Here is a 17,102-nt window from a genome sequence, read left to right as displayed (position 1 = left end):
ATAGTTTCTGGCTCAGAAAGGATAACACTTATGAAGAAAGTTAATTATGTGAATTAAATGCAGCTTGTTTCTCTTTTTGAAGTACATTTTTTTCATGCCTCGAGGAGAGTGATTTACAGACACATTTGTCTCTCTTTAGAGAAAATTAATTCCAGTTGGTGTTCCAGGCAGAAGCGGAGAGAAGGGAAGGAGACAAAGCAATTCTTCCTTCTCCACTGCTTCAAATGTGGGTCCACACCACGCTTTGTTGTGGCCTCTCCATGGTCCACATGGCAGAGGCGAGGGCCCTCGGTTGGTCCATACCCGTTTTGCTACAAACCAAAGTTGCTAAGCTCCACCATCATCTTCTGATGAAGTGAACAACTTCTTTTACAGATGATTTCAAAATAAGAGGGGAGACAACGCCACACCCCAAAAGCAAGTGAGCAGAGCTCTTTATACATCTCAGCCCCTGCTTACATGCATTAGGCCATATGCTTTGGAGCAATAATATATTAATCCAACTTTTCAACATGAATGGTAGTAATAGTCATCATGTGTTGGGTACTCTCTACAGCCAGTCACTCTGTTAAATATTTGAGGAGGATTATCTAATTAAATGCTCAAAACAACCCTATACAGAAGGTACTGTTATTACTTCCAGACTCCTTTACAACAAATTCAGGGTGCTGAACAGCTGCTCAAGTCGCTTAGAGCAACAGGCTACTCTCATTCACAGCACACAAAAGTGGAAGATATTTAGGTCCAGTACATTTGCAATAGGCTTCCCTAGTGGCTCAGATGGTAAAGAATCTGCCTGTGGGAGACCCAGGTTTGATCCCTGGGTTGGGAAGATCCCCTGGAGAAGGGAATGGATATCTACTCCAGTATTCTTGCCTGGAGAATTTCATGGACAGAGGAGCCTGGTGGACTACAGTCCAAAGAATCGCAAAGAGTCAGACATGTCTGAGCAACTAACACTTTCACATTTGCAATGAGAAGCAGAAAACCATTTCTGAGTTTATGCATTTTTTTTTCCCCAAGAATAGTTCTACAAATCTAGCAGCATTATTTTCAACCCCTCCCAAAAGTATGAAGAAATTAAGAGTTCACAAGAGAAAAGATTTCCCTTTCTTGAGAATCTATTACAACATTTTTTTGGCGGTGGACACAGGGAGGGTGGGGTTGGTATTATGTTAAAACTGCATTTATATACAGATTCCTTAAGGGTATGTCTAGGTAACTACGGTTGAACATCCCCAGCAAAATATCCCTGGAAGCGATCTAATTTAAAAACCAACCCTTCTGATTGTAAGATGAAATGCAGAGGCCCAGAGAAGTTAAAGAAATTGTCTGGAATCATAGAAGGAGACAAAGCCAGCAATGAACCTCAGGTCTCCTAATGATTAATGCAGAATTCCTTCCACTTCTCCATTCTTCCTCCTAGCCTTAACAGAAGACCAGATGGAACAAACTAAAGAGAAACACCACATTCTGCAAATAATAAACCATCAGGAACTACTGAGTGCTCTTCATTCTAGAAAAAGGTGTGCCCCCTGATTTAACATCTCCTGCATGGTTCTTACAGAGATGCTGCTGCCTGGCAAGGGCATCTCCACCCTAGCCCCTGCCCCCTCATTCCCATCTTCCTTCATCACTTTGAAGGCACAAGTTTCTTTAAAAGTATTCATCCTGGCAGCAGAGAATGTAAAAAAAAACTGTCCTTTCCTGCACACATTCAGAAATTACATGCATGAAATCACCAGACTGACATGAAGTAGACAAGTCAAGTTTTTCATTGAAAAATTGGCAGCTTTGCTGAAAAGTTCAACATCACAGTTAACAACATTGTCACATTATTCACAAGACAAGGAATTACACTCTAAGCAGATCATTCTGCTGACTGGGTGTTTTCCAAGGTTGCTACCAAAATGACAGGGGTGTTGCTTCCTTCCCCCTTCCCCATGCTGCCTCTGAAATGGGTTAAAAGGGAAGGAACAGCAGGGAATTACTGGTAGAGGTCCTAAAAAATCCTAACTAGGTAACGGTCTTTTAAAAAGACTTAAGTGTAAGAAGTTAAATAGTCAGGATATCCTTTCTAGACAGTTTAGAAAAAGGAGAAAGAAGGTGAAGAGAGGGAAGATACTAGTTCCATTAACTTGCCATTCCCTTGGAAAAGCTGAGACCCTTTTCCACTTTGACACCCTTACAATGGACACCTGTGGTCTGTGCTTGCATCCTTCCAGCCCTCCTTCTGGTATCATCACTCAGATCTTCCTCTGGAGACCACTCATCCCCCATTCTCAAGCTTGTGGCTCAGGTGTAAAGGCTTCAAGATCATTTGCTGCTTCCTAGAGCATTGCAGTGGGCCTTAGGCACCATTCTGGCCAATCTGTATACTCCATCCCCCGATCCCTAGAATGGGCATGGGCTCCAAACGGACAATGGGATTTAGAAATGTGGTGGAATTCTGATGAGGGATAAGTTTAGCCTTTAGGCTATCTCTAGAGCTCTGGAGTGGATTGGAGAGGTGAGGGCACAGGTGAAAAAAACTTACCTGAGAATGAAACCAGTCACGTGCAAAGCCAAACAACTAGATCAGGAGAATGTGATACAAAATCCTGATGATAAAGTTTGAGCACCCAGATCCAGCCATGCCTGATGCGAACAAGTCAATCCCCTGTTTTACATAAGCCACTTTGAATAGAGTTTTTGTCACTTGTAAGCAGAAAAGCCTTGACTAATACACCCGTATTCATCCTTCAAAGTCCAGTTTAATTCTTGCCTCCTCTGTCTGACTTTTCCTGTGGATCACATCTTGAGAGGTAGCTATTTGCTCACCTTAAGCTACTTGTCTTTGCAGCTACTTTTCTAATTGTACTTTTCATTCTGTGTTGTATTTATTATTATACTCTCAGATTTATGGCAGCATTAATATCTTATTCATCACTGAATTTTTAATACTTGTTCAAAGCCTCAGACATAGTAGGGAATGATTTGAGAATTTTTTATATGGATTGAACTAATGTGTATGTACACACTGAATGGATAAACCACAGGTGTCATAGTATATTCCAGTCCTGATGATGTTGGAAGTACACAAGAAAATATGATTTCAACTTACCTCCCCAGTGACATAAAAGTCATTGTCTCTATAGTCAGAGAACAACTCGAAAAACTGAATTAATGCACTGCAAAAAGAAAAGCAACAATAAAAATTACATGGAATCATACTATACTACCCAGTTTCACCCTTAGACAAGAGGTTTCGCATTGAATTAAGATACCATTATGCTATAAGCTTCTGGAGGTATTGTTTTCAAAGTCTCATGACTGTATGACACTCCATACTCTGTGGATGGTTAGAAAAATACTTGTAGGCTTGCTCTGTGATACTCAGAAGTTCATACAAGTGAACATCAATACTCTGGAAAGGTTTCTAAATCCCTGGGTTACCAACTTGAATCACTTGCCTGTTGAGGGGACCCTTGAGCAAAGTGCCACAGGCTTTCACCTATCATTTAGCAATTTGTGGAGTTAGTTCTACAAACATTATAGTCCCACTAACCTCAGTTTGTGGTGAGGTAATGGGAACCTCAGTTGCTTACCAGCCTCTCTCTGTGGGGAACACTGAACATTTCTATATTCTAATGTGGCCCCTAGAATTTCAGTGTTTAAATAACCAAAGAACAGAAAAACTGTAAACTGACTAGGTGTGTATCTGTTCAGTCACTCAAGTGTGTTTGACTCTTTGAAGCCCTATGGACTGTAGCCTGTCAGCCTCCTCTGTCCATGAAGTTTTCCAGGCAAGAATACTGGAGTTGGTTTCCATTTCCTACTCCAGGGGATCTTCCTGACCCAGGGATTGAACCCATGTCTCTTGTGTCTCCTACAATCGCAGGTGGATTCTTTACTGCTAAGCCACCTGGGAAGCCCCCTAAAATGACTATAGCCTAAAGGAAAATCACCAAATGCCCACAGATATGGAAGTAAACGCAAAGTGGCCTCTGGGCTCAAAATATCCACATTTACTAAAGATTGCCAACAGCCACTTTGGTATGCTGAAATAGATTTAAACAGACTCAAGAAATTATTTCATAACAAGCAAGAAAAGGGTGGGTTATTGAACGATTCTCTACTTGAACAGAATCTTTCATAAAGGAGACAAAAACTTGTGAAACTCCGAAGCCTTATGAATGTCTTGACCTAGATTGCAATGCCTGAGAAGCTGGGCAGGGTTTTTGTTCGTTTCCTGCTGAGAGACTAAAAGCTGTGAACTAGCCAGTGAAGATAAAAGACAAGAAGGCCCTGCAAAACCGGGAGCAGAAAGTTCAAGGGTTACACAGAGGCAAAATTGGGTCATTACAATCACCACAATCCCAGCAATAACTTAATTTTCAAAGGCTCCATTAAGAACCCAGCATTGGAACCTCTCTAGTTGTCCAGAGGTTAGGACTTCGCTTTCCAATGCAAGGGGTGAGGGTTCGATCCCTGGTCAGGGACCTACGATCCCACATGCCTTACAGCCAAAAAACCAAAACATAAAACAGAAGCAATATTGTTACAAATTCATAAAGACTTTAAAAATGGTCCACATAAAAATAATCTTAAAAAAAAACAAGCCAACATTAAACTCTACTGTAGAGTTTCAGTGTATTTACTTATTATTTATAGTAACTGAAATCTTTGTAGCAACTAAATCTGGAAAGCGCATTACATAGCCTCCATGTTTGTGCTGGCAATACGCTGCCTTTAGAGCTGAGATAAAAATAGGAGTTTATTCTCCATGCTTGCCTCTTTAACCTTCAGGCTAAAAATTACTTCTCTTTCTCTCTTCCTGCTAGTTGGAATGGCAATAGACAATTTAATATAGTAAATCTCAATTAAGCCTTGTGCTTTAGCTTAAAACTTATTTCCTTAAAGAATTTGTTGGAGAGTTGTTGAGGTTGCCAGATTTAGCAAATAAAACACCAGATGTCTAACTAAATTTGAATTTCAGATAAACAACAAATAATATTTTAGTCTAAGTCTGTCTCAAATATTGCATAGGACATACTTAGATTAAAAAATTATTCACTGTTTACCTGAAATTCAAATTTAACTGGCATTCTGTATTTTATCCGGTAATCTTAGTTGAAGGAGATAATCTCCCAGGTTACTTCTAGCTGGCAAAAACAGGATTCTCTAGTTGAAGTTTCCAAGGCAAGGTCCCAATTGAGGAAGTTATCATGGAATTTTAATTTCACAGTAGGATCTGAACAAAAACTTGGCTAATCATAGCAATGCCTTAGTAGGTATTTCTTAAATGGGAATGAAAAATGAAAAAGGTAAATTTGGTAAGTTGGAGGTACATATGCCATTTGTTCACTGAACTGAGTTTTCATCAAGGATTAGACCATTACATGGTAAAGGGTTGTTCAAAAATAAAATCTAGAATTATCCTCACATTAAACTGCAAACTTTATAAGTACAACTGCTAAAGCATATAATATCAGGTTAGCCAAAAAGTTCATTTGGGTTTGTCTGTAAGATGTTATGGAAAAACCCGAACGAATTTTTGATCATCCCAATACACAGCATACGAGTGTGTGCACGCGTGTGTACTCCATGCATTTATTCAGGCACAAGAGCTATATGACTCACAAAGCATATGTCTCTTCCATGTCTTTCCACTTGGAACCTTGCTGGCATCGTGTCAAGGCCTTGTCAAATAAATAGAATTTTAGTCAAAGGCTACTCAGTGGCAGAAAGGTACATTAAGAGACAACGGGATGAAACACAGAAGGCAAGGGTGAATGATCAGGAGAAACCACCCCTCAGATAGTTTTTTTAAAGAGAAGATGGGCTCAGGGCAGAGGAGGTGGATGTAAATGATAACACATTACAGATCCAAGGACAGCTCTAGACTCTGGTCTGCTCTAGTGGAGTCAGGGTCATAGAAATACAAGACATTCAGGAGAACTGAGGTGAAAATAATCTCAGCAAAAGCTCCATACCAACAAAAGCCAGACAAGGTATACCTTTAGTCACTGATAGTCTGGCTGAAAGAAGCATAGCGACAAGGATCCCAGTGGTTTTGTTCTCTTGCATCAGATGGGAGCTATCCTCAGCATTCATTCATTCCACATCTAGTGTGGCTGGGCCATGATCTCACCTGCACCCTTCATTCAATACTGTTCTCAATTTAATATATAAAACTGTTTCATAGTCACATTGTTATGAAGTTTTGTTTAGCAATGGGCTTCCCTGGTGGCTCGGATGGTAAAGAATCTTCTTGCAATGCAGGAGACACGAGTTCACTCCCTGGGTTGGTAAGATTCCCCTGGAGAAGGGAATGGCTACTCACTCCAGTATTCTTGTATGGAGAATTCCATGGACAGAGGAGCCTGGTGGCTACAGTCCGTTGGGTCGCAGAGTCAGACAGGACTGAGAGACTACCACAGCAAAAAAAAAAAAAAAGTCTAAACATCTTGTTTGCGGAAAAAGTTTCATTTCCAACAAAGAAAAGCAGCCTAAATGTAAATGTCAAATGTCTTTTTAGGAATCTACTCTCAGCTGTGCACTATTAATAGTGAAATGGAGTGGGATTTTCAGAAAAAAAGAAAGATGGTTTTCAAAGGAAGAAAAAGAAAGTTCTACCCTTTAAACCTGTAGTAGCCTGTTGATAGGTTTCAAAGCGACCTTCTTATTCCAAACACCCATCTGGACAGCTGGGGAGAAGAGTGCAGTCACAAAGGGAAACAAATAGTATAAACCATAAAGGAAACAGCTGAAATCAGTTTTCTGCGCTACCCTTGATTAGCTATTTTCCAGTTCTAAGAGCCTGAAGCAAAAAGAACTAAAACAGCTATAAACAATGGATGCTTTGAAATAGGTTCTCTTTACATGTCTTGCAAGAGGAGACGAACCACATGTCAGCAGTAAATATCCACTAGGAGGGTCAACTGGAAGCTGTGACCATCTTTGGGGGAGGGGCTGGAGAGCCAGAAGAGGAAGGGCAGGGGTGCAAGGCTCTGGCTTAACAGGGTCTGATGTATTTCTTTCATACAGACCCTCCGCCCTCAGGGTGTTTGCTAATTAAACAACTGAGGTTGTTTGGAGTTAAGCCAAAAGAGGGTTAGAGGAGGAGGGTATGGGGGATGTATGTTTCCGACCTGAAAAATGAGAGCTCACAGTTCAGTACTAAATGAGGAAGACATGGCCCTTGAGTTAACTTGTTAGGACTGCCATCAGGATTATGTTTGTGGCGGGGAAAAGGAGGTGTTTGAGCTGGTGGCAGCGGAGGGACCCCTGCCAAGATCTGGCTAAGGACCCACAGGATCTGGAAGCAGAAGTGTGGATCCTAGTCAGCTCACCTGGAGACTGAATGACCGTGTTAAAATAACGGGACATGTGGCGAACAAAAGTGTGCAAGACAGACACCAGCCATGTCATTTTCTGGAGCAGCAGAGAAGAAACATCTCTGGGAGAGAGGCCGAAAGTTCTTTCCTCTCCCCTACCCCCACCACCCCCCCTCCCGCCAGCCATCGCCTAGGGAAGAAAGAAGAATAAAAGGGAAAGCTTTTGTCAGAGATCAAAAAAAACACTGACTCCTATTAGATTCACTTTCACTTTGGGGATTGGTTGGGTTTGCTCACCAATTAGCAGGCCGGTTGTTTGGTGAAAGTAGGGGGGCAGCATAGAGGAGCTGGTTAACTCTTTTTGGCCACTAGGATTCTTTCAGCAAATTATTACAATGTGTAGGGCAGGGGGTGGGGGGACCCTAGTGATTGGAAAGAATCCAGGACCTGGGCTCTAGTAATAATTTACAGACTGGGGGGAAAAAAAATGACCAAATAAGAAAGGTCACTTTAAGAAAATGTACTAAAAATAGCTATAATGAATGTAAGAAAAGAGAAAGGAAGATATTATATGTATACTGTTTGATCAGGTTTACAACTTCACGTTTTCCTTAATTTTTTGCGTAAAAGAATAAATTTGTAATATGAAAGGAAAAGTAAGAGACTAGCTAGCAAGCTGAGCTTTCCGCTTGGAAAAGGCATGAAGGAGAAACACAGGAATGAAAAACTGCATTTTGTGATGGCCACAAAAGGAGGACTCCTGGGAAAGAAAAAAACAAACATCTGAGATGTTGTTTCTTGGCAAATCCAAAGTTCAATATACAAATAATGTTGGAAGCAAGCAGAAACCTCTCAGGCAGCTAGTTGAAAGGTTGGGAAAGTATATTTGGTTGAATAATTCTGCTGTTTCTATTGTTTTTCAAAGGATATTTTTACAAAATTACACCTTAAGATGTCAGTTCTTCCTGCTACTTTCTCTGCTGGCCACTTCACAGTTATCAATTATAACATAACAAAATGGAAAACAGGCCGTGTGTGTGCGTGTGTGTGCACACTCCTCATGTAGAAGTATTCTTAAAAGATCTTCAGGAACTAGACTATGATGACCAATCAATAATACTTCTACTACTGGAGGAATTTTCATATTGAAATAGAAAATCATTTGGTTTGAAGATGGCCAAAAGAAAGCCAGGGCCTTTTACCTGTATAAGTTTCGAGCCACGTCATCCTCATCTATCGCATATCCGTGGACGTGGTCAGTAAAACTGAAACCTGTGCCCACCTGAAGGTGAAATAAATAAGCAGGTATAAACAGAGAGAAATGCACATCTTGCTGAGAGACACCACATGGGAAGGAAATCAACATTATTCCCAAGGTCATGCCTTTGGCCTCAGCTTTTTGACATCACCCATGAGCACTCATCCATGCTCACAGAAGGATGCTGCATGTCACCATGTCCCCCTTCCCTCTGCTGAGCCCAAATAAACTGGCAGTGCAAAGCTCTTCTTTGATCCTGCAGTGGGGACCCTGCCAGATGATTATTTAAGGATGAGAAACTCACCTTTCCTGGCCTCTGCTACAGTAGCAAAAGAGTCAAAGTTGCCTCCTCTCTGAAACCTGGAAGGTGCACTGCTCTGTCCTGCTAAGAAGGAACTCTATTGGCTGAAGATAAAAGCTAGCTGTGTGTGTGTGTGCAGTTTTTTTCCCCATTTCTTTACTTGTGATAAATGTGGCCACTAAACCCTTTCACCTTCAGCAGATAAGGGGTTTTAAAATAAAGTTTAACTTTAAACTAATAGTTCCTTATTCCTGGAAGTTCATAGACAACTGAGTAAATCAATAGAAAAAGCTACTACTTATTTTGGGTCAACAATATGTACAAGGAATGCACCCCCACCATATACATCAGTTGTAAATATTTTTGATTTTTTGTTTTTTTCCAAACAGCCAAGGGAACAGAACATTTAATTAGACTTTAATGTAAACATGGAATTCTAGACTAGGAAAGAAGATGGCTGACAAAACATGACGGAGGTGAGGGGGGAGCAAGAATGTTGGATTTTTTCCTTCCTATTTTTCTGTTTTCTCTTTGAACCGTCTGGGAAGTGAAAGAAGTTAGATTAGAGGACAGATACTCCCAATCTGCAGGAGTTGACCCTAAAGTTACTCTCCTATATTGTAGTTTATTTGATTTGATTTCATAAAAATGTCCCAAGGAGAATTCTACCTTTTGCTCTCCCTGAGATGAGGCATTCAGCTCACTGTGATAAGTGAAAGGGGCTAGTTTTGACTTTTTATATCAGAGCTGTATTTGAAAGATTAGGTGTTCCCCCGCTACAAAAAAACCCAAGTTATAGAGAAACCCATATTATCAGTAGAGAGAAAGTCATCCCTTCCTGGATGGTATAACTCAGTGAAGAGAACATTTCATAAGACCAGAAATGAGGGAAGGAGAGAAAGCAGCAAGGAAAATTCCCAAACTTGGATATAATGGTACATATTAGAAAAATTAAATCTCAATTTAAAAAAATGTTTAATTGGAGGATAATTGCTTTATTGTGTTGGCTTCTGCCATACAACACTATGAATCAGCCATAGGTATACATATGTCCCCCCCCGGACCTCCCCCTCATCCTGTATCCTGTCTCACCCCTCTAGGTGGTCACAGAGCACCAGGCTGAGCTCCTTGTGTTATGCAGCAACTTCCATTAGTTAGCTATCTATTTTATATATGGCAATGTATGTGTTTCAATGCTGAAGGAGAGAACGGGACAAATTGAATCAAATGTGTTTTTTAAATAGACAATTATAGGGGCTTCCTTGATGCTCCAAGGGTTAAGACTTAGTGGTCCCAGTGCAGGGAAACCAGGTGGGAACCCTGGTCAGGGAACTAGATACCGCACGTGGCAACTAAGATCTCATTTAGGCAATAACTAAGACCTGGAGCAGCCCAATAAAATTTTTAAAAATTATTTTAAAAAGAAAATAAATAATTTTATTTTAAAAAGAAAAAAATCTGGTGTTTTTCTATTTAACAAATGTACTTAATGAAAGAAAAAAAGACTAGAGAGGCCAACACTGCCATTTCACAAGACCCCAGGTACTCACAGGATTATCAACGTAGAGCATGGAAAACGTAATGGTCCAAGGGAAGTCTCTGGCAAACACTAGTAAAGCAGAGAAGAGGCTTGAGACTGAGCCCTTAATAAAACATTCCACCTAACATCTAGCTCTGGTTTGGAGCCCAACACTCCCACCTGTCCCCTCCAGTTTGGGGAACTCTTGGTGTCCCTCTGACCCTGCGTCCCTCTGACCCTGCGTCACTGTCCTGCAGCAGGTACAGACACCAGCTGTTTTTCCTCCTCCCCTCCTCTCCTTTACTTTTCCCAGAACCAGAGAGTTTCTACACCTAAGATGAATGTTGGAAACAAAACCCCATGCAACTGCCTCATGCAGAAACACCCATCACCCACAGATGCAATAAACCTATCTGTCCAATTGAGTAAATTCTCTTTAACCTCTGATTCTCCAGAATCTTCCCTCCCATCCAACACTGAAGAGATCCACAACTTCGACAGAATTGTGTACAGAAGTATACCAAGTCACAAACTGGTTCACACTCCAAATTCTGACCTGGGGAAAGTAAACAATCTCCCCTCCGCTAAAACTGAGGTGGAGATAAACCTGGGTTAGAGCTGGATGTAGCTCCTTCTCCATTCCTTCCTATGGCCCTCAGCCCTCAGCACCTTGCTTCTAAGATATCTGATCATTTGTGTGGCTGAACTGTACGCCATTCAGTTTGTATGAATAATTAGGGATATAATTCCACCCACTGGTCCCACACAAAAGGTCTTGCCCAGACAGTAATAAATGCCAACTGTTTTCATAAGTCTGGATTGCTTGAGTCAGCAGTAGACTAGCAGAACAAAGTGTGGAACATTTCACCCAAACTTCAAGGCAGAAAGCAGCCCAGTCAGGACACTCACCCTGTTGGCTCCTCCTTCCTGGACAGACACTGCCAGAAAATTACGTTTTCATAATCTGAAACTATAAAGCTATTTCTAGAGGTTCACTGTTCACACTAAGTTATTTCTAAAGCAGATATAAGGTTCAAATGAAGAACTCTCCATGGGAAACCAGAGTCCAAGCAATACTTACAAGTCATGTTTTTGCTGACAATGTAAGGTCCATGTTCCACAAAGAGACCAAACATGGATGAGCCTCCTGGCCCACCTTGCAGCCAAAGGACGACTGGTGCATTCTGTGGCTCTATCTAGAAAGGACAAAGAACCCAGTGAATACACAGAGTGCTAAGGCTTCAGAAAATACCCAAGCAAACTCACCTAAATCCTCTGTCTTTCACAGCCTTGACTAAGTCTCATCAAACCTTCCCCATGACCACGCTCTACAGAAGTAAAGCACTGGCATTTCTTGTTTAGAATTAATATTTATTTCATATGCTGGTATCTATCTTATGCAGTTAAGTCTTTTCTCGCCAATAGCCAGAATACCCAGGAATGATCAAAGATTTGCCTTTGTATATCCTCAGGAGTGGCAGCCATGAAGAGCTACCCCATGTCCAAGGTCAGGAGCAGCAGCTGCGCTTTGCTGGAGCAGCCGTGAAGAGATACCCCACGTCCAAGATAAGAGAAAACCAAGTAAGATGGTAGGCGCTGAGAGAGGGTATCAGAGGGCAGACAGACTGAAACCACAATTACAGACAACTAGCCAATCTGATCACATGGACCACAGCCTTGTCTAACTCAATGAAACTAAGCCATGCCGTGTGGGGCCACCCAAGACGGGCGGGTCATGGTGGAGAGGTCTGACAGAATGTGGTCCACTGGAGAAGGGAATGGCAAACCACTTCAGTATTCTTGCCTTGAGAACCCCATGAACAGTATGAAGAGGCAAAATGATAGGATACTGAAAGGGGAACTCCTCGGGTCAATAGGTGCCCAATATGCTACTGGAGATCAGTGGAGAAATAACTCCAGAAAGAATGAAGGGATGGAGCCAAAGCAAAAACAACACCCAGTTGTGGATGTGACTCGTGATAGAAGCAAGGTCCAATGCTGTAAAGAGCAATATTGCATAGGAACCTGGAATGTCAGGTCCATGAATCAAGGCAAATTGGAAGTGGTCAAACAGGAGATGGCAAGAGTGAACATCGACTGTTACTCTTTTAGGAATCAGAGAACTAAAATGGACTGGAATGGGTGAATTTAACTCATATGACCATTATATCTACTACTGTGGGCAAGAATCCCTTAAAAGAAATGGAGTAGTCATCATAGTCAACAAAAGAGTCAGAAATGCAGTACTTGGATGCAATCTCAAAAATGACAGAATGATCTCTGTTCATTTCCAAGGCAAACCATTCAATATCACAGTAATCCAAGTCTATGCCCCGACCAGTAACACTGAAGAAGCTGAAACTAAATGGTTCTGTGAAGACCTACAAGACCTTTTAGAACTAACACCCAAAAAAGATGTCCTTTTCATTATAGGGGACTGGAATGCAAAAGTAGGAAGTCAAGAAACACCTGGAATAACAGGCAAATCTGGCCTTGGAGTACAGAATGAAGCAGGGCAAAGGTTAATAGAGTTTTGCCAAGAGAACGCACTGGTCATAGCAAACACTCTCTTCCAACAACACAAGAGAAGACTCTACACATGGACATCACCAGATGGTCAACACCGAAATCAAATTGATTATATTCTTTGCAGCCAAAATGGAGAAGTTCTATACAGTCAGCAAAAACAAGACCAGGAGCTGACTGTGGCTTAGACCATGAACTCCTTATTGCCAAATTCAGACTGAAATTGAAGAAAGTAGGGAAAACCACTAGACCATTCAGGTATGACCTAAATCAAATCCCTTATGATTATACAGTGGAAGTGAGAAATAGATTTAAGGGACTAGATCTGATAGAGTGCCTGATGAACTATGGACGGAGGTTCGTGACATTGTACAGGAGACAGGGATTAAGACCATCCCCAAGAAAAAGAAATGCAAAAAAGCAAAATGGCTGTCTGAGGAGGCCTTACAAATAGCTGTGAAAAGAAGAGAAGTGAAAAGCAAAGGAGAGAAGGAAAGATATACCCATTTTAATGCAGAATTCCAAAGAATAGCAAGGAGAGATAAGAAGGCATTCTTAGGCAATCAATGCAAAGAAACTGAGAGAAACAATAGAATGGGAACGACTAGAGATCTCTTCAAGAAAATTAGAGATACCAAGGGAACATTTCATGCAAAGATGGGCTCAATAAAGAATATAAATGGTATGGACCTAACAGAGCAAAAGATATTAAGAAGAGGTGGCAAGAATACCCAGAAGAACTGTACAAAAAAGATCTTCATGACCAAGATAATCACGATGGTGTGATCACTCACCTAGAGCCAGACATCCTGGAACGTGAAGTCAAGTGCCCCTTAGGAAACATCACTACGAACAAAGCTAGTGGAGGTGATGGAATTCCAGTTGAGCTATTTCAAATTCTGAAAGATGATGCTGTGAATGTTCTGCACTCAATATGTCAGCAAATTTGGAAAACTCGATAGTGCCCACAGGACTGGAAAAGGTCAGTTTTCATTCCAATCCCAAAGAAAGGCAATGCGAAAGAATGCTCAAACTACCACACAATTGCACTCATCTCACATGCTAGTAAAGTAATGCTCAAAATTTTCCAAGCCAGGCTTCAACAATACATGAACTGTGAACTTTCAGATGTACAAGCTAGTTTTAGAAAAGGCAGAGGAACCAGCAATCAAATTGCCAACATCCGCTAGATCACCAAAAAAGGAAGAGAGTTCCAGAAAAACACCTATTTCTGCTTTATTGAGTATGCTAAAGCCTTTGACTGTGTGGATCACAACAAACTATGGAAAATTCTGAAAGAGATGGGAATACCAGAGCACCTGACCTGCCTCTTGAGAAACCTGTATGCAGGTCAGGAAGCAACAGTTAGAACTGGACATGGAAAACAGACTGGTTCCAAATAGAAAAGGAATACAGCAAGGCTGTATACTGTCACCCTGCTTATTTAACTTAATGCAGAGTACATCATGAGAAACGTTGGGCTGGAAGAAGCACAAGCTGGAATCAAGATTGCCGGGAGAAATATCAATAACCTCAGATATGCAGATGACACCACCCTTATGGCAGAAAGTGAAAAAGAACTAAAGGGCCTCTTGATGAAAGTGAAAGAGGAGAGTGAAAAGGTTGGCTTAAAGCTCAACATTCAGAAAACTAAGATTATGGCATCCCGCCCCATCAATTCATGGCAATTACATGGGGAAACAGTGACTTTATTTTTTGGGGCTCCAAAATCACTGCAGATGGTGACTGCAGCCATGAAATTAAAAGACACTTACTCCTTGGAAGGAAAGTTATGACCAACCTAGACAGCATATGAAAAAACAGAGACATTACTTTGTCAACAAAGGTCCGTCTAGTCAAGGCTATGGTTTTTCCAGTAGTCATGTATGGATGTTAGAGTTGAATTATAAAGAAAGCTGAGTGCTGAAGAATTCATGCTTTTTAACTGTGGTGTTGGAGAGCACTCTTGAGAGTCCCTTGGACTGCAAGGAGATCCAACCAGTCCATCCTAAAGGAGATCAGTCCTGGGTGTTCATTGGAAGGACTGATATTAAAGCTGAAACTCCAATACTTTGGCCACCTGATGTGAAGACCTGACTCACTTGAAAAGACCCTGATGCTGGGAAAGACTGAGGGCAGGAGGAGAAGGGGACGACAGAGGATGAGATGGTTGGATGGCATCACCGCCTCAATGGACATGACTTTGGGTAAACTCCAGGAGTTGGTGATGGACACGGAGGCCTGGTGTGCTGTGGTTCACTGGGTCGCACAGAGTCAGACACAACTGAGCGACTGAACTGAACTGAACTGATACCCAGCATCCTGCCTAGTGGTGGTGGTGGTGGTTTAGTCACTAAGTCGTGTCTAACTCTTTCCGACCCTATGGACTGTAGGCTGCCAGGTTCTTCTGTCGATGGGGATTCTCCAGGCAAGAATAATGGAGTGGGTTGCCATTTTCTTCTCCAGGGAATCTTCCTGACCCAGGCATCAAGTCTTCATCTCTTGTATTTCCTGGCTTGGCAGGCAGATTCTTTACCACTGAGCCACCCGGGAAGCCCTAGGCCGTATGGCCTAGGGCATAGTTTTATATATATATTTAGGGCTTCCCTGGTGTCTCAAGCAGTAAAGAATCCGCCTGCAATGTGGGAGACCTGGGTTCAATCCATGGGTTGGGAAGATCCCCTGGAAAAGGAAATGGCAACCCACTCCAGTATTCTTGTCTAAGGAATCCCCATGGACATAGCCTGACAAGCTACAGTTTATGGGGTTGCAAAGAGTCGACTTAGCACAGCACAGTATATATACATTTAAGCTCTTTAAGCCTTCTGGGGACTCTTCCATTTGACCAAATATTCCCAAAGAGTCATAACAAAGAATCCACCCTCCTCAGTGACAATCAGCTCCCTTCACTGAGAGTCCAAACTGACTTTCTAATTTTATTTACAGAGAAGGTGTTCACTAACTTCATTCAACTCGATGAACTGAGAAGCAGCAGGCAGGACCTGAGTCATATAGTCCATGCAAATGATAGCAACAAAACCCCAGAGAAGGCGCAGATTTATTTAAGAGATATGGCCAATGTAAATAAGGAAAGGCCACTGGCAGGGTGGAATGCTGGAAAAGAGTTACTGGCAGTGGTCACCACCACCACCCTCAGTGACAGAGGTGTCTTTACTTCTTTCACTCAGCACCTTGTAGGGGTTGGCACTATGCTAAGAGAAGATCCTGGCAGAGCAGTGAGTGAAAAAGACAACTCCTTGCCCTCCTGAAGCTTACATTTCATGAAAAATACAGACAGTAAGTAAGTGAATAAACATAATGATTAAGAGTGTGGAGATGAAATAGTGTTAGTATTAGTCACTCAGTTGTGTTTCCACTCTTTGTGACTGCATGGATTATAGCCTCCCAGGCTCCTCTGTCCATGGAATTCTCCAAACGAGAATACTGGAGCAGGCTGCCATTCCCTTTGCCAGGGGATCTTCCTGACCCACAGATCGAACCCAGTTCTCCTGCATTGCAGGCAGATTCTTTACTATCTAAGCCATCAAGAAGAGGAAGTAAGGGTGATATCAAGACAGTGAGTGAGGGCTGACAAAGAGGTACTTCCTTTGGACACACAATCAGGGAAGTTCTCAGTGAGATCCTGAGAGCACAGCTGAGACTTGGGAGCCAAGAAGGATTCAGCCACAAGGAGAGCCAGGAAATGATGCTGTAGATGGAAGAAAATGATAGAGAAGTCTTCAAGCCAAAGAAGAACCGAGTGGGAGAGCAGTGAGTATAGATGGCCTGGCCCTACATGAATCCTCGGGAGCAGTCTGAAAGAAGGCTCACTTGGTCTCCACAAGGCCAAGGCATGATGTGACTGTGAGCCCTCATGTGATGTCATGGCTCATTTGATATGTGATCAGTCATGTTTGGCCAGAAAGGATCCTACTGCTTCGGCCCAGAATGAAATCCTGCAACTCCTTCCTTAGCCCAGTCACACAGAGACACATCACTTTTGCATGAGAAAGTTGGAGTGGAGTGGCGCATCTACCTGGATGATGTGAGAAGGCGGTAGGCAGAAGGCAAGAGAAACTCAAGGAGAGGGGGATCTGTGACCCGCAGCCAAGAACCTGGAAGAAGAGCTGAGCTTGCAGGGTTCTAACCATGAGGAGAGCGGGGACAGAGAAATTTCAA

The 17,102-nt window shown here is 42.1% G+C and overlaps 1 protein-coding gene across 6 annotated transcripts in view; it reads right to left on the bottom strand.

Annotated features, from left to right (window-relative positions):
- CPVL (carboxypeptidase vitellogenic like) overlaps window positions 1-17,102 on the bottom strand; it is a 127,638-nt gene that overhangs the window by 66,777 nt on the left and 43,759 nt on the right. For all 6 annotated transcript variants that reach the window (XM_059885888.1, XM_059885889.1, XM_010804326.4 and 3 more), the window contains 4 exons: window positions 11,479-11,593; window positions 10,429-10,487; window positions 8,522-8,601; window positions 3,104-3,170 (listed from right to left, as the gene is read on the bottom strand). In XM_059885888.1, the coding sequence (XP_059741871.1) occupies window positions 3,104-3,170; window positions 8,522-8,601; window positions 10,429-10,487; window positions 11,479-11,593 (321 nt within the window). The remainder of the gene's footprint in view (window positions 1-3,103; window positions 3,171-8,521; window positions 8,602-10,428; window positions 10,488-11,478; window positions 11,594-17,102) is intronic.

Source organism: Bos taurus, chromosome 4, assembly GCF_002263795.3.
Source record: "Bos taurus isolate L1 Dominette 01449 registration number 42190680 breed Hereford chromosome 4, ARS-UCD2.0, whole genome shotgun sequence".
Taxonomy (NCBI): domain Eukaryota; kingdom Metazoa; phylum Chordata; class Mammalia; order Artiodactyla; family Bovidae; genus Bos; species Bos taurus.
The sequence above is the reverse complement of the archived record's forward strand: the minus strand, read 5'-3'. Positions and strand labels throughout refer to the sequence as shown.